The sequence below is a fragment of the Prorops nasuta genome, unplaced genomic scaffold (genome assembly GCF_024137725.1).
Source record: "Prorops nasuta isolate Cenicafe-Biocafe unplaced genomic scaffold, Cenicafe_Pnas_1.2 PNAS00038, whole genome shotgun sequence".
NCBI classification, from domain to species: Eukaryota; Metazoa; Arthropoda; class Insecta; order Hymenoptera; family Bethylidae; genus Prorops; species Prorops nasuta.
This window is the reverse complement of record NW_027116835.1, coordinates 973,763-994,881: the sequence shown is the minus strand read 5'-3', so window position 1 is coordinate 994,881 and position 21,119 is coordinate 973,763. Positions and strand designations below refer to the sequence as shown.

The 21,119-nt window shown below is 40.3% G+C and overlaps 1 protein-coding gene across 2 annotated transcripts; it reads right to left on the bottom strand.

Annotated features, from left to right (window-relative positions):
- Window positions 1-1,303: 1,303 nt before the first annotated feature.
- On the bottom strand, window positions 1,304-20,894 carry LOC136783867 (dexamethasone-induced Ras-related protein 1). 2 transcript variants are annotated; one of them, XM_066744205.1, is made up of 5 exons: window positions 20,328-20,894; window positions 7,977-8,134; window positions 4,378-4,567; window positions 3,778-3,988; window positions 1,304-3,471 (listed from the first exon to the last, which is right to left on the bottom strand). In XM_066744205.1, exons 1-5 carry the CDS (start codon window positions 20,384-20,386, stop codon window positions 3,259-3,261), a joined length of 831 nt encoding a protein of 276 aa, XP_066600302.1. In that variant the 5' UTR covers window positions 20,387-20,894; the 3' UTR covers window positions 1,304-3,258. The 2 variants fall into 2 exon arrangements, with proteins under 2 accessions (XP_066600302.1, XP_066600303.1); XM_066744206.1 differs by lacking the exon at window positions 20,328-20,894 and adding an exon at window positions 10,540-10,729.
- Between the last annotated feature and the right edge of the window lie 225 nt (window positions 20,895-21,119).

The following is a 21,119-nucleotide window of genomic DNA, read 5'->3' as shown; positions in this document are numbered from 1 at the left end:
TTGAATTGTTTAAGGTAAGTACATATTCTCTTCATACTAACAAATTTCTTCTAGCAGCGAAACAAGAATGGATCAAAGAAACACCTATGGAACAAAGATTGTAATTATATATAAATAAGGTAAGTGAAAATCGCTTATTACAAGTACATTCTCTCTACTTCAAAAAAATAAAGAATTTTCAAATAAAATAAATTTGTGTGTTATTCACTGTTACAAAACCAACGGTTTGTTCGACATCAGTAATTAAACTTGAATCAATTAAGGCACGAAATCGAGGAAACGTAAATAAAGGTTATAAGAAAGTAGGGATTTACAAAATTGCCTGCTATTTACAAATAAAGAAACTAATTGATATAAACAAATAAAATATTTGTAATTTTTTTTTAAATAAATATTTGCTTTTATTAAACTCAGTTATTCAAGTTGAAACAATTTGGTTTTGTCAAAGGCATACATTTGCTCATATTTAGGTGATATTCATTTACCGTTAATGAATATCACCTACTGTTGAGGAAATATTTGCTTGCATCAAACCCGTGGTTACATAAGTTGAAACAAATTTGCTTAGATAAAGGTATTTATTTGCTCGTATTTAGGTGATATTCATTTACCGTTAATGAATATCACCTACTGTTGAGGAAATATTTGCTTGCATCAAACCCGTGGTTATATAAGTTGAAACAAATTTACTTAGATAAAGGTATTTATTTGCTCGTATTTAGGTGATATTCATTTACCGTTAATAAATTTTACCTACTGTTGAGGAAATATTTGCTTGTATCAAACCTGCGGTTATATAAATTGAAATAAATTTACTTGGATAAAGGCATTTATTTGCTTGTATGCAGGTGATATTCATTAACGGTTAATGAATATCACCTATTATTGAGGAAATATTTGCTTGTATCAAACCCGTGGTTATATAAATTCAAATAAATTTACTTGGATAAAGGCATTTATTTGCTTGTATTCAGGTGATATTTCCTTTGAAATAAATTATATTTATTCACTTTTATTATATATGTACTATCTTCAGTACATATATAATAAAAGTGAATAAATATAATTTATTTCAAAGGAAATATCACCTGAATACAAGCAAATAAATGCCTTTATCCAAGTAAATTTATTTGAATTTATATAACCACGGGTTTGATACAAGCAAATATTTCCTCAATAATAGGTGATATTCATTAACCGTTAATGCATATCACCTATTATTGAGGAAATATTTGCTTGTATCAAACCCGTGGTTATATAAATTCAAATAAATTTACTTGGATAAAGGCATTTATTTGCTTGTATTCAGGTGATATTTCCTTTGAAATAAATTATATTTATTCACTTTTATTATATATATACTATCTTCAAATAAATATTACTTTTTTGAAGTATATATTTCAAATAAATCACATTACTAATTTCAATTAAATTTACTAAAGCCAAATACACTGATTCACTCGTGAACTTTTTAAATAAATATTTACTATAAATTAAGCTAAATTTACTAGATTCAAGTGATTATTTTTCTCAGTGTATATATGGGTACTATATATCTATATAGGTTTGCTATTTATAATTAAACGAGAGGAATATTTGCTTTCTCTCGTTCTTTTACACGAAGGATTTATAAAGTAAAATATTTTAATCGTTCATTGGACCGATAGTTCAATTAAGGGGAAAATTGAATTGTGCTTTTAATCAGATTTGTTTGGAATAGCACTCGCGCATTGCGTATGTGGCAAAAGGATCGTGTGCGGGGATTGCATTTGTTATCAGGGCGCGTAAACACACATGCGTCTATATGCATGTATGCTTCTAACCGATACATATAGAAGTTTCCTGCAGCATAAGAATGGCTTGCGCGCGGTGTACTTTGCAATTAATAATCGTGGATGATTTATATATATATATATATATATATATATACACGTATACGATAATTGGTTCGCGTCAGCTCGACGAAAATGGTACAGAGAATGCTTTTTTTTATCTCCGTCGGGTCCATCAAAGTCACCGAGAACTATATCATCGATTCCATCGAGAAATTGCACGACATACTTGGCCAAATTAGAGAAAGAATTGCATTATCGATTATAAGATAGCGACTCGATAGTTTTAATTAGAAAAAGCAAGTGGGTAAAAAGTCTTGATGGAATAAATGAAATAATGAGGTTTGATTATGCTTTTCCTCGTTCGAGATTAATTAAGTTAATAGCTAATCCTCGATCGTGCCTTGTGATATAATTCATGTACGGTGCCTCTGGGACGCTACGGTTATAATGCTTTAACTTATTAAGGCGAGCAGCGTGGTCTGTTTTTCGAAATTTTTCATTCGTTTCACGAGTCCCCCCTCCCTTTCCCCCTCGACTCGATCTCTCCACTCATTTCCCTCAATAATAACGTTCAATCCTTTCGAAATTAGTCCTCCGGAATTACGCGTTTCATCGTTAAACTCGTCGCGTGTCACTGTCTCAAAAGTTCAAACTACATTATAGGACTTTCAAGGGCTGCTGCTGCCGCTGCCGAGTGCCGAGTGCTGATGGCTGCAATGTGCCTGCGCCTTTGCCAATTCACCAGCAGCTGCGGCGGCTCGATAAAATCGTCTGGCTAATCTAATTCTCGCTTTACATCCACGCCTCGATTAAGGATGCTCCAACGAGTCGAAAATTCTCTCACCGAAACAACCGGTCGGTCGCTGCATTATCGAAAAACTCGCCTGTCTTTCTTGTCTCTCGTTCGCGAGAGCTTCTTTTTATTTTACATTCTGGTCCCCCTGAAAATTGTGCGGTAATGAGAAAACTGCTGCTGCACAAGACACAAAAATATTCCTCTTCGCGGAATTTCAAGCTCTCCGCGATTCGGAGCTCCTATTGCGGTATACACATATATATATATGCAGTATATATACGCGATGGTGATCCTCAAACTTAATTTTCAGAGAAATAAAAAAATATATATACTACGTTTCTTATATCAATATGTATAGAATATACCAATTAACTCGAGAGTCGGATCGTTAAAGGTATATGTGTATATTATATATGGAATGGCCAACAATGTTATATGTATAAGTATTTACACGTATCTGTATAGTATATTTATCAAGTAGAATGTACTTCCTATATGTATGTATTTATATATATATATATATATATGTATATTACGAGATGAGGTTTGAGAGATCGAGTCGAGTGGCGCGATAAGTGAATAAATCTGAATGATTTGTATATCTAATGCATATATTTGTCGAGGCTATCACTGGATCGAGCAGATCTTGCCAGAGTCGTGTGACCTAAGAGTAATCCTGGAACCAGGAGTGTTGTTCTCGTTGCCCGCGGCGAGCGAGCAGGTTTTGGTCCTCATGATCATCAGATCCGTGCGGATGCTGGGGCGACGAGCGTTCGGCGCCACGACGCCGCAAGCGTCGCTCAGCCGACGCTTTATACTCAGAGTTGCTTTGTGCTTTGGCTGCCAACAAAAATCCCCATCTTTCACCAAAAAAACTCATCGAATCCTCGCAATCCCCAAAACATTCATAGCCCAACAGCCTTCTTTCGCCACTCTCGATAAATTCACTCCCTTATACATATATATATATATGTCGATCAATCCATCAATCATAGATACAAACCCCTCATACCGCCCATTCTTTTTCCTTTCATATCTGTCCAATTTACGAGCTCAATGCGTTTCAAATTCCTCTTTTTCCAAATGTTCTATAGGTATAACTATATATTTTTATAAGAATTTAATAAAAATATATTCTAGATTTACCTGCGAGGGTGGAAGCATCGTGGGTGAGCCGAAGGTCAGCGGAACTTTTCTGTGATGATTCGGAGCCATTTCCAAAGGCAGACCAGCCACAACGAATAGCTGATAGAAAAGCTCGTCGACGTGATAATTTCGCTTGGCCGAGGCCTCCACGAAAACGCAGCAGTCATCCTGACCCGCGCAATACTGCTCAGCTTCCTCGATTGTCACCGTCCTTTCAAATCGTTTAGATACACGTTAAATTTACAAATAACTTTCCTACTATAATCGTATATTGTCTTTCAATTAAATATAGATAATTATATGGCTCTTGACTCCATTCAACAATTTTCTTCTCATTTGTCAAGTTTATAATCAGACACTATGATAATAAATACTGATAATAGGCTATTAATCATTCGTCATTTGACTCTAATGGCTCAAAGATCCAAGTGGATATAATACAAAATAATTTTTTCTTTTCTTTTTAGCGAATCAATCAAAGTTCAATTTTTTTTTTCTGTAGAAAAGTAGACTAGGAGGAGAAAGAATTGCTTGGATCACAGAGATAAAACGAGTGAGAGAGAGAGAGAGAGAGAGAGAGAGTGAGGGAGGAGCACGTACTTTACATCTTTATCACATTTGTTGCCAACAATAACCATAGGAACCTTGAGGCTGTAGTGACTTTTGCTTCTACTCTTCGTTGCACCTTGGGTTGCGCTAACTTTCGTCTCGAGGATTGCTTCCCGTAGTCGAATGGCTTCTTCAAAGGACTCACGACAATCCATGCTGAATACCACCACGAACAGATCACCTGTACCAATAATATTTACGATTAACCGACTTCCCTTTAACCCCAAGTCCTATAAACTTTCTTAATAAACAATTCCTTTGCAAACTACACTCTCTGTTCAATTGAAAAATCGTGCATTAATAATAAGTTAGAGAAAAAACATTTATGAAGCGCTCTTTTGGTCCATGAATTAATTGATAGATATCGAAGGATTCGTCGATTCAGTTTGTTCGATTCTGCTCTTATTATATTTGTCTTTGACGAAGCTTTTGCATGAGAAATTAGAGATTTTATAGCAGGGTGGCACGTTTGAACGGTGAGTGCAGTACACGCGTGTATCTGATGCTCCTGACAGTTCGTATAGCGTATATATATGTCTTATTTATGCGAAAACTGTCAGTGCTTTCCGGTATTGTCTGGCGGTGAAATTTACGAGTTGTTCCATCGTCGCGTCTATTCTGCGAATCCAACAAGTCCATTCCCATTCTCCGGGGCTTCGGCTTGCTCGTTTTTGAATCAGGTCAGCACTCAGCAGTCGCATCCGACGAGACGACGACGACGACGACGACGACGACGAGGACGAGGAGGAGGATGACGATGGGGCGAGAGCTTGCAAGCTCTACCCTGCAGCAACCAGTCAGCTCCTCGCTATTTTTCTCCGAAACGGTCCGGCAATAAAAAAAAACCTACCGTATCTCCCCCAACTTACCCCTCAATCTAATTGACGAGAATTTCGCATGCAAATTGACAGCTGGGAAATTTCTCGTTACTTCCATGAATTTTCGATCAAGCCAGCGGTAAAGTTTCACGAGTGGTGTAGTGGGTGGTGAAGGGAAGACGGGGAGAGAGGGGGGGGGGCTTTTGAAAGTTTTCCACGTAACAAAGTGAAAATATGGAAAACTCGTTTAGGTCTGGTTTAATTGAAAAAAGGGAGCCGCCACGCGTCACGGTTTTTCTTTGTTTGCAATTGAATCATATAACTTTTGGTCAGAATTAACCCTTTCAGATGGAATTACCGGCGCAGAGGCAACGGATAGCTCGATATCGACTTTTAAGTGAAAAGTAATGGGCGCGTTAGCAAACTGAATCTGCAGTAATGTATCGGGGTATTATAGGCTTGAATAAAGCGCAAAGATATACCCTTATCACCTATACACATTACGCGATTCTCTACTTTCATTATTCATCGTTTCCATCGTCGGGTCAGAGCCGCCAGAGAAATTTCTCTATACTAGCAATGTTTTTCTTCTTATATATGTACAATGTATACATACACACGTAAACTAGACTTTTTTCAACGGTTCGTGTATTCTCGTAACAATTTCCACAAAATATTTGTTCTCGCCAAATTATTTCTATACGTTATAGGAAGAAGCCAGTATGTTTTCTCCTATCCAGCTATAGTACGTCAACATTTTGTCATGAGCTTTTGAAGATTTTTACTGGAGAAGGATTTTCCCCGTGAGTTTGAATATTTTTACTTTTGGTGAAAAAGAGATGGACGTAGGTATAAAGGGATGATGGTAGGGCAGAGAACGCTTCAGCGAAGAATAAACGTTTGGCGAGAATTGCGAGGATGTTTGAAATCCACGAGAAAAATAATATCTGAGTACCTAGTTGTCTTCTTTAAATGAAATGTAATTTGAAAAAATATTATATTTAACTTCAATATAGATATATCGTTGAATTATTCAAACTTGACAAGCGTATAGATAGATATATGTAGAATATTGGTGAATTATTGGATACTCGTGTGAGCGTTAATCATTGAATGCAGGAAGTATATTTAATCCGAGACCGAATGAGGGGCACGATTTATTGTTTTAATGGAGCAAAGATCAAAAGCTACACGAAAGCGAAAACACCCACGCAGTGGTTAAAATGGCCATTGACCATGTAATGCTAAATATCAGATAGACTCGGTATAAGACCGGATTCAAACAAAAGCTCGAGGGCAAAGGTTATTGCACACATGTAAATATATACATATATATATATATATGTGTGCCTCCTTTCTTTTGCTCTTGCTGCTTCATCACTGAATTTCATAATTCATAATGTTACACAAAAGGCTCTCGCGTGAAAATTAACATTCTCTTCTCTCCTCCCACCAAACAAAACATATATCATATTCATGCCTTTTCAAAGTGATCGATACGCGTACACGCTTTAACTTATGCCGAACACGTGCACGGATGCTACAAAATTCTCCTCAAATTTTGCCCAGCTGTCGCTAAAATACGAATAAATTTCGAATTTCAACCCCAGTGGCTTGTCGTCCTCCATACATGCGGAGAATCGATTTGTTTCTCGTCGAACGCAAGAAAAATACCCCGCAGATTTTCCAAGCCACTCGAAAAAATGTCAGAAAAAACTTGACTATTCGAATATCAGTCAAATTCGGCCTTATATCGCAAACGGAGATGTGCGCATGATTTCTTTAACCATCTAGATTAATAAGAAGGAATAAATCGGTTTAATCTAGCAAGAAAAATGATTTGGATTATTCCAAGCTCTAATATATTGTCGAAGAGCGAAAATAAAAGTTGGAAGGAGAAAACTCGTTTAATGTATAATTAATGAGGTTGTAGCATCTGGAGGTTATATAGGGGAAGAAGAGCGTTTGTGCAGGGTGGAAAATAGGTGGAGGGAGGGAGTGAACAGAGTGACGAAGAAGTGATTTATCGAAAAAAGAACGTGCAGTCGCCTTGCGTCGAATGTCCTCACGTTCTCACTGTCATTTAATTTTGCTTCTTCCTCTTTATTGGTCTCTTTCAGGTTGGCAAGTATACTTTGACACAGCGAGAGTGCATTTAACTTTGCACTTGGCTCTCTCTCTTGTCTCTCAACAATCTTTGCGGTAACTATACAAGCGTGGGAGACTCGCTAATTTCTCAGCGCGCGTATATACCGAAACTCTCTGCTAAATTCTTAATCCCCGCTCAAAAATTCCCACTAATTTTTCTATTTATCCTTTTATATTTTTACACGCACCAGCTAAACCCGGTAGTTTTATAATTAAACTTACTATCCCTCGGGCTTCTTTTTATAAGCTGCAGCATCGATTTTCTATTTAATGCCTCTTAATTAAAATTATGAGACAAGCAAGTAAACGAGCGTTTTGAAAATGTCAATGAACTTGTCGGAGCTGCACAGTTTATAATTCTGTCGTAACTGTTTTGCAAGATTTGCAATATTTGCGAAAGGGAAATCGGTGATGGCGAGTGAATTATAACGAGTAATGGGCTTGCATGGTTCACAAGAATTGATCGTGTCGGGAGGGGGATATTGTTTTATGGTAATTATCGGAGCGTTTAGTTATGGTATTAAAATTGAAGTGTATTGCTTCGTTTAATTTATTAGGAGATATAATTTATCGTGTTATTAGCGAAGCTAACAATGAATGTTAGTGGAAAGCCAATGGACTTACCGGTTAGGAAGGATAATCGTCGCATGGCAGGAAACGGATGGTTTCCGCTCGTGTCCAAGAGATCAAGCTGGTGAACCTCACCTCTGATCCTATAGAGCTTCCTATGAAAGTCTTCGATTGTCGGCGTGTAGCTTTCTTCAAATTTGTTCGATAAAAATCTGAAAAAGCCATCATTTATCTGAAATTTATCGTCAGTTTACCATAATCCTTCTATAATCAACCATTCTATCGAATATCCCACGTATACTATTCAGTGAGCATAATTCTCCAAACGTGCTGATTGATGACTCGTAACGAATAACAGTCCCAGTGTCGATTTTATTTTTATTCTCGTGCATAATGTGAACCACCCAAGATGATTTTCAAAGGGATTCGATTAACTACGGGAAAACTTTATAATCCATCGGAGCAACAAAAGCCGCGTAAGTTGAATTAATGGCATTTAGCTAATTTATTACAGTATCATCAAAAAGATTGTTTTGTTCTTTTTAGCATTTATACGATTATTCATTAAAAGTCTTCAATTTATTTCAATGCATCGTAATTAAACTTAATGTTCCCTCGTCGTTATAATGGATTTTGCAATTATGAGTTTAAACCGAAGATTCAAAAGAACCAACGGTTCGGGCAAGATTATGATAAGTGATGCCGAAGAATTTAGTGCTAACAATGAGATTTTCAGAGAATGTCTCCGTGCCCAAAGCCCCAAAGATAAATTGATCCGATTCAATTATTTTCGTTCACGCATCGATGAAGTTTTTGTTCTCCGCAAACATATTTTTTACAATATTATGATAAGTGACGCTGAAGAATTTAGTGCTAACAATGACATTTCCATGCAGAGAATGTCTCCGAGCCAAAAGCTCCAAAGATAAATTGATCCGATTCAATTACTTTGGTTCACACACGAAAAAACTTTTTGTTCTCTGTAAAATACTGTAAGTATAAGCAAATATATTTTAGTACAGCAAGATAGCTGGGGACAGACGCTTCGGGTTGGTACAATAATTTACCGAGTTTATATATATAGATAAAGAGAGTATAAAATTTCAGTGAGAATATAGTGGGTCAGGCAGGGTGTAAGCCGAAATATTTGAGCGAAAATAATTGATTATATCGATGGGAAAGCCGTCGGGCATTGTTTGACTTCCTTTTCAGTATCGGGGAAGCTTTCACCGAGGTACACACAAAGGGAACAAGTGAAGCCAATGGGGAAACTGACGGTAGGCTTGTATCCGAATCACGATCGAAGGATGAATAGCATTACAAGTTGGTAAACTCACTTGGCCGTATATTGCGAGTCGATCGAAATTTCTAATCTCGAGTTTTGCTCTATTTTTGAATCCCCCCCCCCCCCTCCCCTCCTCTACTCTTTATCTCATCGTCGATGGTCAATGGCTGCATGTATATGGATGAAAAGTGTCAAAAGTATTCCGGCGATTCTGATTGGGGAGGCGAGATTACCGGTAGTTTCTCTGGTACATACGTACTCTGGTTTGGTACATACTCCGGTTGAGTGTGTCGTAGCGGGGAAGAACGGACGAGGAGCTTAGGGTCGGGTTAATCCCGCGAGAGGTGGCCAAATTTGCTCGCGGGTCGAGAGAGTCTCGTAAAGGTCCCGCGCGTACAGCTTTTCGCGATAGAAGAGCAACATCGATCGAGCATGGCTTTTATTCCGCCGCGCTTGCGCTCGCAAATACAACGGATATACCAAAAGCGACAAGTGGTCCTGCAGGAGGACAAGAGTCTACGTCATCGTCACACTCGCTACTCACGAGTCCAACCACGACGCCGACGCCGACGACGATGACGACGCTGCTAAGCTCTAGGCGAGCTTTCAAGCTGCCCTCTGCCACTGCTTCTCTTATTCAACAGAGAAATAAGCCGGAAGCGTACAAGTGTCACGGATAAAAGCGCAAGTTTCAGGAAGAAAGCCGGCGAGAAAAAGGAGGCATAGGAGCAGGGGGAAAAAAAAAGTTAAAACTTTGGCGGCTCGTTCGTCTTTCCAAAGAATTCCACAGTTTAATTTGCCACTGATGCTTTCTAAACGAATTTGGTAAGCGTAGAACGTGTCGAGAATTGAAATTCAAGAGCGGCTTATTTTCTGGCAGAGTAAGCGCACAGTAGCTTATTGAAAGCTTTTTCTTTTGCTGCTACGCTTATTTTCTAGGGGAAAGGAGGGATACGTTGGGGAGAGAATTTTAGGAGGCAAAAGCGCGTGCCATTGCAGTGATTAGCCCGCGAACGTGGAATACCGTTACTGTGCTACCATAGCAATCTTGCCGACTCTGGCGCTTTCTAGCATAACGAGGCGATAGTGTAGTTTCTAGCAAGTCTTGGGCAAAATGTCATTTCAATCTTGGTCATTAAAATTCTACACTATTATTTTTATTCAATTGCAGATTTATACTATAGATGTATAGTTGACACGTGTTTGACTATAATTTGATTTTGTCAAAGATTCCTTTTGTAGGGGAGTGGTTTTAGTGCAGATAGATATATAGGGAGAGAATTTGAAGAGGCAAAGCGTGGGACAGCAGTGATTAGCGCGAACATGAAATACCGTGCTACAATGGCAGTCTTGCCGACTCTGGCGCTGCCCAGCATAACGAGGCGATAGCAGTTCCTAGGGGGTGGTTTGCAGGCGTCCTCCTGGGAGGATGTGGAGGCCGGGCTGGGACTAACGGGGAACGCTAGGATCCCATCCTCGGGGCCGGCCGTACCCTCGAGCTCCGGTCCGGCTTTGGCACCCCTTCGGTCCCTCCTGATTCGCTGCTGTTGCTGCTGCTGCAGTTGTTGTTGCTGCTGCTGCTCCCTCTCCAACGCACTTCCGCTTCTGCAGAGCCTCTGCACGCAGCACAGAATCCGCCCGCACGCCTCCAGCTGAAACATTCCACTGGAATTATAAACGCACCGCGGCGTACGAATTAAATCTATTTTCCGAGACTCGCCCGCTATGCTTACTCCGGACTATAATTTACGCAAAGTACCTCAACGTCGTACATCTTCGCCGACGACAACTACGACGACCTAATTTACTCCCGCAGGGGTTGAAACTCGTGCAGAGGCGAGACTCGGCAAGCCTGCACGATAAATCGCTGCTCGACGAATTTCCACGAGTTTAACGAGACTCTTCGTTAAGAGGGAGCGGATATTTCGAGTCGATATGCCAAGTATTCGTGACCGATACGAAGCTGATAAGAGGCGTTAGTTATTGGGCCTTGGCCTCTCGCGTCGTACCGAAAACTTTCTCCAAGGCTATTAATTCTTCAGATTCCCTAGCTAGCTCCTTTCATCGATAGAAAAATGCGTGCAGGCTAATAAAATTACTCGACCTTGCCGTGGTATAATGACCGAATCTTGGTGACTATCGATATTGTATCAATACATATATATATATATATATATATATATAGAGTACATCGATCATTCCCTCTTAAGTACTTTTCAACTCCGAGCACGTAATTCATCCAACTTCTCAACTCGCTCGATCTCTTGTAACAAAAATTCCTCCCCTTCTATATGGAAATACCGCGAAGCTCTTCAAATAAGCATCGTATGTATAATATTTATGCGCGTTCTCCTCCTGGTAATTTCAAATCGTACTATAGTATGTATATATATATATATATATATATATGTCGATATGTAAATTCAACAGAGACAAATATTCGGTGATTTAATGGTAAAAAATTCCAAGGACATATATATCCATGCTCTAGCTATCTCGTTGGGTTACTCTCGCAGCGCGCATATATATATATATGTATGTATTATATTTACGCAGCAACAGACGGTATTTAAGAGTCGTTCGCGTCTGAGAATTTAATCTAATTTAAAGGCGCACTATGGAGGGTAATGCAGTTCCTTGATAAATTGCCAGGAGGCTAGAAAGCTACAACGCTACTCATCCGCATCCTTGGCTTGGAAAGACATAGCTGAAGGAGAGCTCTATGCATATTTGAAGAGAACACCTGATACCCTTCATTCGTAGATTTTAGTGTAATAAGCTAGTTTGAGCTGGCGCGTAACGCTCGGAGACACGAGCAAACACTTATTGCTCGGTGGGTCTCGGTCCTCATTAAGCGCAGCGTGTCAACCAATAAGAATCAAGCCAAGCCAAACCGTCTCGGTCGTTCAGTGAAAGTACTCGCTCTCTCTCTCTCTCTCTCTCTGACTCTGGCTCTACCTCACCGAAAAGAGGCAATCGTTTTTGCCACAAACATTGTCAAATGGCTCTCGGCTTTTCCTAAATAAACTTACTCCCGTTTTATCCTCCTCCACTCTTCTCCTACTACAAAGAGAGCTTCTCTTCTCTTCCCTTCTCTTCACTTTTCGTCCTTTCACCTCCCGCACCCACGCCTTTATTTATCATTCCGTATACCATATTCCACGTTCGGAAATAACGTTACCATTTCTGGAAATTAGTATAGCAGGCTCGTAATACGGGAATAATTCCAGTTTACTTTGTAATTTGATTAATTTCCTCGGGGCTCTTCGGGGCTCGATTTGACCTCACGTGAGATTTCTACGACCGATAAACAAAATTATGACCGTTACAGACCTGTATAATGAAATTCGCATATTTACAACTGAAAACTGAAAGCTTCGAGCTCTCGTATATTTGACTGATGGAATATAATACACTGGTATATTGTGCAACCAAGTCCGTATGTGCGTGCCCGTAAAAAGGAGCGCGCGCGCGCGCACGGCGCTGTACATTCTGTTCCTGTTCTGCAGGCTATGTCGAGAGGGTGGAGAAAAAAAAGTCTATATGAAAGACTTTGACGTACAGAGTTAGCAGGAGCATAAAACAGTAGTATAAGGCTGTACATACTTGCTGGAGAGACTGTAATATAGTGTGTAGAGCTACGGGTTTATTTTTTGCGGTAGTAATACCATTTGGAATCCGGTTGGTTCGCCAAAGACTGAATCCCTTTCGCGAAACTGTACTATTCGATAAATACGTTACGACATCCTCTCGAAGATTCGAATGGAGTTCGCTCCAGGGTGCATCCGCCGGAAACTCCTCCTCCTCCTCCTCCTCCTCCTCCTCCTCCTCCTCCACTCTCTCCCAATTCGATACTTCCAATGCGAGAATCTTTTTTCTTTTCGCAAATCTATGCAGCTTCGCTTTATAAGTGGAGGCATATATATATATAGATGTATATAGGTATATAGGAAAGAAGGTTAAGCCTTGCAAAATGACTCGAGTATCCAGGAATAAGTTGGATCCGAAGCTGCGATTCGATAAGAGCATCGCCGGCCCGAGTGGATCGTGGCTTTCAAAAGCTCATCAAGTCGAGTATTATACGCGTTCACCGCTTACTCGCTGTGGAAAATGCTTCCCCCTCCTCCCTCCACCCTTCCATCTTCGAGCCTTCACGCATCTCTCGTGATCTGTTTAGACAGTACCAATCAGTAGTACGAGTCGAGCATTTCACCAACAAACTCCAACCATCCCTCCGCTTGATATCCGGCGTAAGAAATACTCTGACGTATTGATAAAACCAAACGAATGTTCCCGATATTAAATATATATATATATATATAAAGCATAGAAAGATTGAATTTTTCATTGTTTGGGAAATTTTATTGGCTTAGCTATACAAGATCGAGCGAGATTTCAGTGGTTTAGTGGAGTTTGCAATTGGTAGGGGGAGAATGGTAATGAATATCTGAATGATAGGTTGGGGTGAGTAGGTGGAAAGGGGGGAAGTGGGGGGTTCCACAAAGGGTATGCAAATGGCAGTGGAGCTGTAGGCGTGCAACTGGAATCGCGGCCGAGTGCGGGATAGCGAGGTTAGCCCTTATATCTCTCGGTATTCCGCGACCACCAATAATCAGCTCCGCCATTTGCATACCGGAATGGCCCACGAAACGAACACCAATGAACATTTTTTATACGATTATCCAACCATTATTGTATATATAGCTATATACCTACCCCCACATTTCTCACTCTGGTACATACGCTGGAAAACGCGGTCTTTCTAGTTTTACGACAGCCCTTAAAACGTGTGCTATAGCTATGCAAATGCATATATATATATATATATTAAATTCACACCAACACATGCCCAGCATAAAAATTTAATTTGTGACTCTCGACGTTAAAGTCAAACAGAGAACAATCGAGTCGTCGTGCCATTTACAGGCACACTATTGAAATTATCCGAGCAAATCAAACGGAATGGCCAAGCTAAAAATGCATAAAATTATAATACAGCTACGCGAGTGATTCTGGTATTCGCGGTTTTTTATTTCGAGAAGAATTCGCGCTGGCCAGATTCAACTTTTCACAATATTTCAGCTGTGCCGCTGCGGTAGTTTGTGGTATAGAGCAAACAGCAGACGATATATAGGAAGTTTATTAAATATTTCCAATTGACGAGTTAACGCGGCGGAAAATGGACAGCGATGGGAATGAAAGCTGTGGGGACGTTGGCTAATGGCATAACGTGTCGCTTGTAACAATGCAACGTGAAAAAGGGGCAACAAATAAGTATGAGTAGCGCTATTGATCCGACGATGACACGCTTTAACAAAGCATGGCTAGTCAGTGGTACAGTAGCCGTGTGACGCGAAATCGTCCAGCCAGTCTCGAAGAGGCTAACGCTGCATGCTTGCACAAAATTGCACCATAAAATCTGTTCAATCGCCTATTGTATAATTATAACGAGCCTCCAGCCATTTTTCAGCTATAACTATATAGTCAGCGAAAATTATAACGTTTCGTGTACCTACAGACAGCTCCGAAACACACATACACTCTCACAAAAGCGTAACATCATGTTGCATCGCTAACCGAATTTTGCGGTGAAGCATTTCTCCCCTCTCTATATCTCTGCTATTATAGCCTCTCCTACTTTTCAAATTGAACTTGATATTTATAGAGAAGAGAAGGGGGATGTAGCTATGTATCCTATAGAATTCATGTCTCGCATGGTTTAACCGGAAGTCCGATTAAAACTTATTTTATATGAAATTTTCAAGTATTCGCGAATGACAGAAACAAACAGCGAGATGTTCTTACTGGGAACCATTGTTGCATCTTTGCAGGCTTACGAAACGACAGCCACCAGATTTAATCCAAACGGATTGGCAGTCTGTGCTCCTTATTTCACTCGACTTTTCCAGCAACCCTCTATCCATCTCGCTAAACTAAAACTACTGGCCGAAGAAACATGAAACGACCAGACTATTGTTAACAAACTGGTTTTCGAGCAAACAAGGGATTATTTCAGTGCAACAAATTGTTCTCTTCTATATATATATATATATACACACAAAACTGTTGACGTTTCCTTTTTTTCTAATCGACGCTGGTATTTGAAAAAGAGATAGAGGGAAAAATCCAACAATCCTATATATAAACCAATATCGCATAGTTTAACCGGAAGTTCCATCCGAGCAAAATTGACAAAATTTTCAAGTATAATTCACGAGCGACAAAAGCGACAGCGATGTATTCCTGTTTCGAACGACACTCGTATTATAAGAGATATTGTTGCCTGTTTGTCTCGGCAGCCGACAGCCACCAGATTCGATCCAAACGGATTGGCAGTCCGTGCTCCTTATTTCACTCGACTTTTCCAGCAACACACACTGTATCAATCCCGCTAAACCAAAATTACTGGCCGAAGAAACACGAAACGACCAGACTATTGTTAACAAGCTAGTTTACCAGCAAACAAGGGATTACTAGAGAGCAAACAGCTTGCGCGTCTATGCTATAAGCGTATTACTCGACAAGGAATAAGACACAGTCTTTGCAAAACATCCGCAGCTTTCACCATTTCGAGAATCTCCAATGGATGCGATGAGAGACAAGAGTGTGATTTTCTAGAAATAATTTTATTTTATCGAACAAAACTGGGGAGATTTCTAATTGGAATTCTGATTCTAATCACGAGTTTAAGCGCCTCGTCGTAAGCCACTCTAATGCTACACGACCCTCGGGATAAGAACAGAAGGTACTTTAGGTTCAAGTAATCCCAAGCGAAAACTGTCTCTTTGAAGGAAACGCGCCGTTTGACTACATTCATCCAGCTGCTCCAACAACGGAGAAACTCCATCGAGAGTTTTCGAGAAAAATGCAATTTTCTCCACGCAGCAGCGATCATTTTCCGTATGTATAATGTATAGGTACTAATAGATCGACGCGCATCCTGCTGAGAGAGAGAGAGAGAGAGAGAGAGAGAGAGAGAGGTTCTGATTAAATTTGGCCAATCCAGACGAACCTCGCCTTTCGACTACAGCATAATACAGTAATAACGTGAAGTAGTGCAGTTCCATCTTAATTATAACTGGATAGTTCGTATTCCCCAACTGCAGGATGGATATTCCGCAGTTACGAGAATCTCCACTGTAATACACGTGTAGCACTCCCGATCTCATCACTCATCGTCGAACGTTCGAGTCCATCAAACTCCGCATTAAGATTCGGGATTTTCGTTATTTCAGCACCGCTTACCGTCGCTTTACGAGTACATCGAAAGAGGAATCCAGCAGTAACAGTCAAGCATTCGTCGAGTCCCACGTTTAGATAGTGCTGCAGATAATACGACTATTGGGGAATCGGATAATAAAATTCCTACAGCGTCAATTACATTTAAAAGCGAATCTCTATCGAGCATCGGAGCTCTCAAAAATTCGCACAATCTATTCGCTGAATGGAGCAATCGTATACATAGAAGCTATATTCCACCTTATTTACACTTTAAAATTTTAGCTTGTTGAGAAGCGTGTGGGTGCAATGGGCGCACACCTTCCTATATATATGGAATATTATTTGAATAATGCTCGAGTCGAATGGTTATAGTGGACTGTCGAGATAAATATTTATAAAGAACAACCTCTGTGTGTTTTAGAGAAAGAACTTTCGTGTTGCTTATTCCAGCGTGAATTACATCTATTTAAGGATAGGTATCACTTATTCTCCTAAGACGCAAGCTCGATGCTTTCCTTCAATTATCAATCGACGCGTCAGATCTGATATCAGAGTGTGTATCTCTGACTTGACAAGTCTAGTCTATTCAACGGACACGCCTCGCGGCTTAACTCGAATCTAAGCATTTGTTCAACGGTTGCACCAGCTTCTCCTGGTGGACTGAGATGAGAAAAACGCTTGAAGGAACCTTTCTGTGTCTCAGGAAAAGAGGCTTCGTGCTGGTTTCCTCGTGAATTACATTTAATTAAGGAAACGCATTATTTATTGCTAATAAGCTGTAGCTAAAATTATAAATTATCGCGTCAGACTTTATCGGACAGTGTATCTCTGCCTCGACGAGTCTAGCCTATTCACCAGACACGCCTCCTAGTTCGACCCGAATCCAAGTAGTCGTTCAATGGTTGAATCAACTTCTTGCGGTGCAGGACCGATGAGAAAAACGCTTAAAGAAGCCATCTTTGTGTCTTATTACTAGAAAAGAGGCTTGACTTTGGTTCCCTCGTGAATTACGCTTATCCAAAAAAACTTATTATTTATTGCTAAGCTCCAGCTCGAAGCTTTCCTTCAATTATGAATCAACGCATCAGACCTGATATCAGACAGTGTAGCTATAACTTGACAAGTCGAGTCTATTCAAGAGAAACGTACGCATCGTGGTTTAACTCGAATCTAAACAGATGCTCATCCATCTTCGCGTACTCCGCTATTGTACGCGAATCCCTATTTATCCTGCATCATTTTTGATCATTATTAACTCCGCGAAGCTTTTTCATTAGCGAACGTTTACCCGCAGGATAATTGCTCGTTTCTCCCTGGGAGCCTTCTTCAATATATATATATATATATATATAGTTGGATGAATTTTCTGAAAATGGTGGAAAAATGTTAACGTTCAACTGTCACCTCTTATTTCCGTCAGCTGCTATATATATTCGGTGTATCAATGACGCAGCATGAATTTGCGTAGAGGTATAACTTGTATAAACGGATTAGTGCGGTAGCAGGAGCAAACAAGCGAGAGCGTAAAATTCAGCAGAGTGAATTTTCGTGTAAGAGGAGGGAAGGTCTTATATAGGAACTTTCAATCGAAGCAATTAGTCGAGTAATTGTTCCGATTGATTGGCAATCGTAGCTGGACGATTACGCGCACAGTGCGCGAGCTAAGGTACTTTCACCTTTAAGGAAAGTCTGTGTCTACAGTTTGCAAAACCACCGCGCTGAAGGGACGAATCAGGCACGAACTGTATGTATACAGTACATATAGTGTTTGCTCGAATCAACGAACCGTAAATCTGTGAGCGAAGATAGTCCCGAAGCAATTGCTATCCAATCGATGAATTAATATCCGACTTTCGACTGGAGTGAAAGACTTTTTGCCAAGTACGCAGGAGGGAAAGTCTGGAGGAATTCGGAAGGATTTAAAGTTGCGGTGATATAGGAGACCATGCAGCTGCTCTATATATAGTTCCATATGCTTTATAAATAAATGAACACTGGATGGATGATTTTGTAAAATAGCACTGGAGAGAATTGGAAGAGCGAGTTGGCTGCTTCCACCAAATGCCAAGATCATGAGGAATATACGGCCTTCCGGAGATTATCGCGATGCGAACGAAAAATGCCTGCTCCTCGGTGCATTGTTATGTCTGTGCTTGGAGAGTTCACTCAGACAGACGCGTGGGAAACACAAATGCAGCTATACGTATATGGAAAGAAGAGCTCACACGTGCAACGGATGGAGAAGAGCTCGACGTACCGCGAGAAATTGGATGCTGCTGACTAGTGGTATGGAAATTTGTGCTCTTTTGTCACGCTGTCTTTTTTTTTCTCCCTTTTGAAAAGCCAGCCTCCTGCAGCGTCCCTTTCTAAAACGTCATAGCTGGCTTTTCCTACCGAAATGCGTCTGTATTAATAGAACCCGCTGAACTGTCCAATGGCACGCTTGACCGGCGCGCGAAGCCGCGTTATGGCCAGTTATGGAATATCTTTTGCTACCAAACGTGTGTATATATATATATATATATAGGTACATAGGACAGACGCTGGTATAATTAAAAGAGTCCAATGAATCAATTTGTAATATATATATATATATATATATATCTGCTGAAAGCTATCGTGTGTACGATATAAATGAGTAATTTAAAAGTTTCAACTTGTGCGATAAGATATGATATAAAAATATTGTGATTGCTTATGTATATATACCTGTTGTGGTCTGGGTGTTACCTTTAAATTAAACCAACTGTCTGGGAGAGGTAGATGTATTTGATAGTGCAACAAGTCGGTTAACAGCTGTTTCGGTGAGCTATGACTGTAAGTATAGCGATTTAACCATTTCGATTTGGCAGCAGTCCAAGTTCGACTTGCAAAGCTTGCCTGAACTTTTCCTACCCGCTAAAACATGTAAACGCATAAAGGAGAACGACTATGGGATAATCCTCTTGTAAATTTGAAAATTCTTTAATCCAGAAATATTGTCCCTAAGTATTTGTGTAATCAATGACAAGGGGACTCCCTTTACGAGCTTTTGTCGTTTAAATCTCTTGGTATAAGCAGCTAAGGGTATAGATAAGTGGATGTTATAAGGGACGATGAGGGACCGGATTGCAAAAAAATTACAAATTACTTTTGACATAGTTACAGTTTAATAAGAGCTTAGAGATAGACTCGGGCAACAAATGTTTATACCCAGTTTTATGGAAATGTAAGGGTAAACTCGAAAGCAAAATAATATAGAAGAGTTTGAAAAATTGGAGCAAACGTTTTTCGGTTGGATCTAGTAATGGATTTGTGACTAGAGGCCGTTAAAGAATTGCTACCGCGTGAAGCAATATCGGGAGAGAGCGATTATACGATATCCATTAGTCGCACGATTTCTATAGATCCCATGGCCCGCGATGTATTTCAAATAGAATTTTCTCTGCAAATCATTTAATTGAACTTTTAAATCGATTTCCATCCTGTCAATGCAACTAAGAAACTGCTGTTGCATAAAGTTTCTTTATGCAGATATCAGTTGTCAATGTAGTCCATGTTAGCCTTGATTACTCAGGAGCTTCAAAGTTTATAGTCAATAGCAGAGAAAAGCAAATATCTGGTAAAGAGAAACATTTATAGAAGCGAGTAACTATAAAGTTTGAGTGTAAATAGTGCGACGAGCGTTGCATTAGGATTATACGATTAACATTTCAAGAAAATCTGGTTTCGCTAAATGAGATTGATAAAGAGAAAAGCTGTCGAGACTTCGAGTTTTGTTGACCCAGAGAAGAGGACGAATAAAATTTCGAAAGTACGAAAAAGAGAAGAAGAGCAAAGAAAGAAAGAAAGAATGAGAAAAAAAGAAAAAATTAGAGTAGGTGCATGAACCGAGGGAGAATAATTTGAGAAAATCTTACCTCAAGAACGTAAGCAAAGCGCTGCAGTTTGAAAAGCTGTCGAGCAGCGTCTGAGACATGCACCGTGTTGGCTTTAAGGACCCGGTAGGTCCTTGATGGGCTGATTTATTTTTTGTCCTACCGTAGCTGGTGGCCGCGTGGCAAAGCGTTGTTCATCCGGCGTTGAAGGAGCTTAACGATGCAGCATGGATGAGATTCGGCAGAATTAACTTCACCTGGCAAATTTCGATAATCTCACGGTGATTTGGATTCGGTGGGAATTTTCCGGGGAAATAAGGGGAGAAGAGAAGATGAAGCGGAGGGAGACGAGGATGAGGAGGGTGTCTGTGATGAAGGAGTCGACCAGAAGGAGGAAGAAGAGGCAGAAGCAGAAGAAATAGAAGAATGATGGGAATAACAAAGGATGATTGTACGTGAAACGCTGTTGGCTCGCCGTCGGTCGTCGGCAGAACGCGCGCTCCCGTCCTGGCTCTCATTGATCTCGCGACATGGACACGCGAGGATGTGTACGCTAGGTGTACACGAAGGGTACACACGAGGTCAGATAAGGGAATGGGCCAGGAGCGGAGAAACGACGTGCGAAGCGTTGACTGAGCCACTGGAAAGCCGCTCGAGGGGTGGCTCGTGCTATGGGGCTCTTGCGCCGCTTTCTCTCACACCTCCATCTCTCCGATCCACCTCCTCCACCTCTTTCATTTCATACACACCCCAACCTCTCTCCCTCTCTCCCTCTCAAGCTCTCACTCGCCTCTACTCTCCCCTGCCTCCCTTTTCTCTCTCCATCTCACGCTG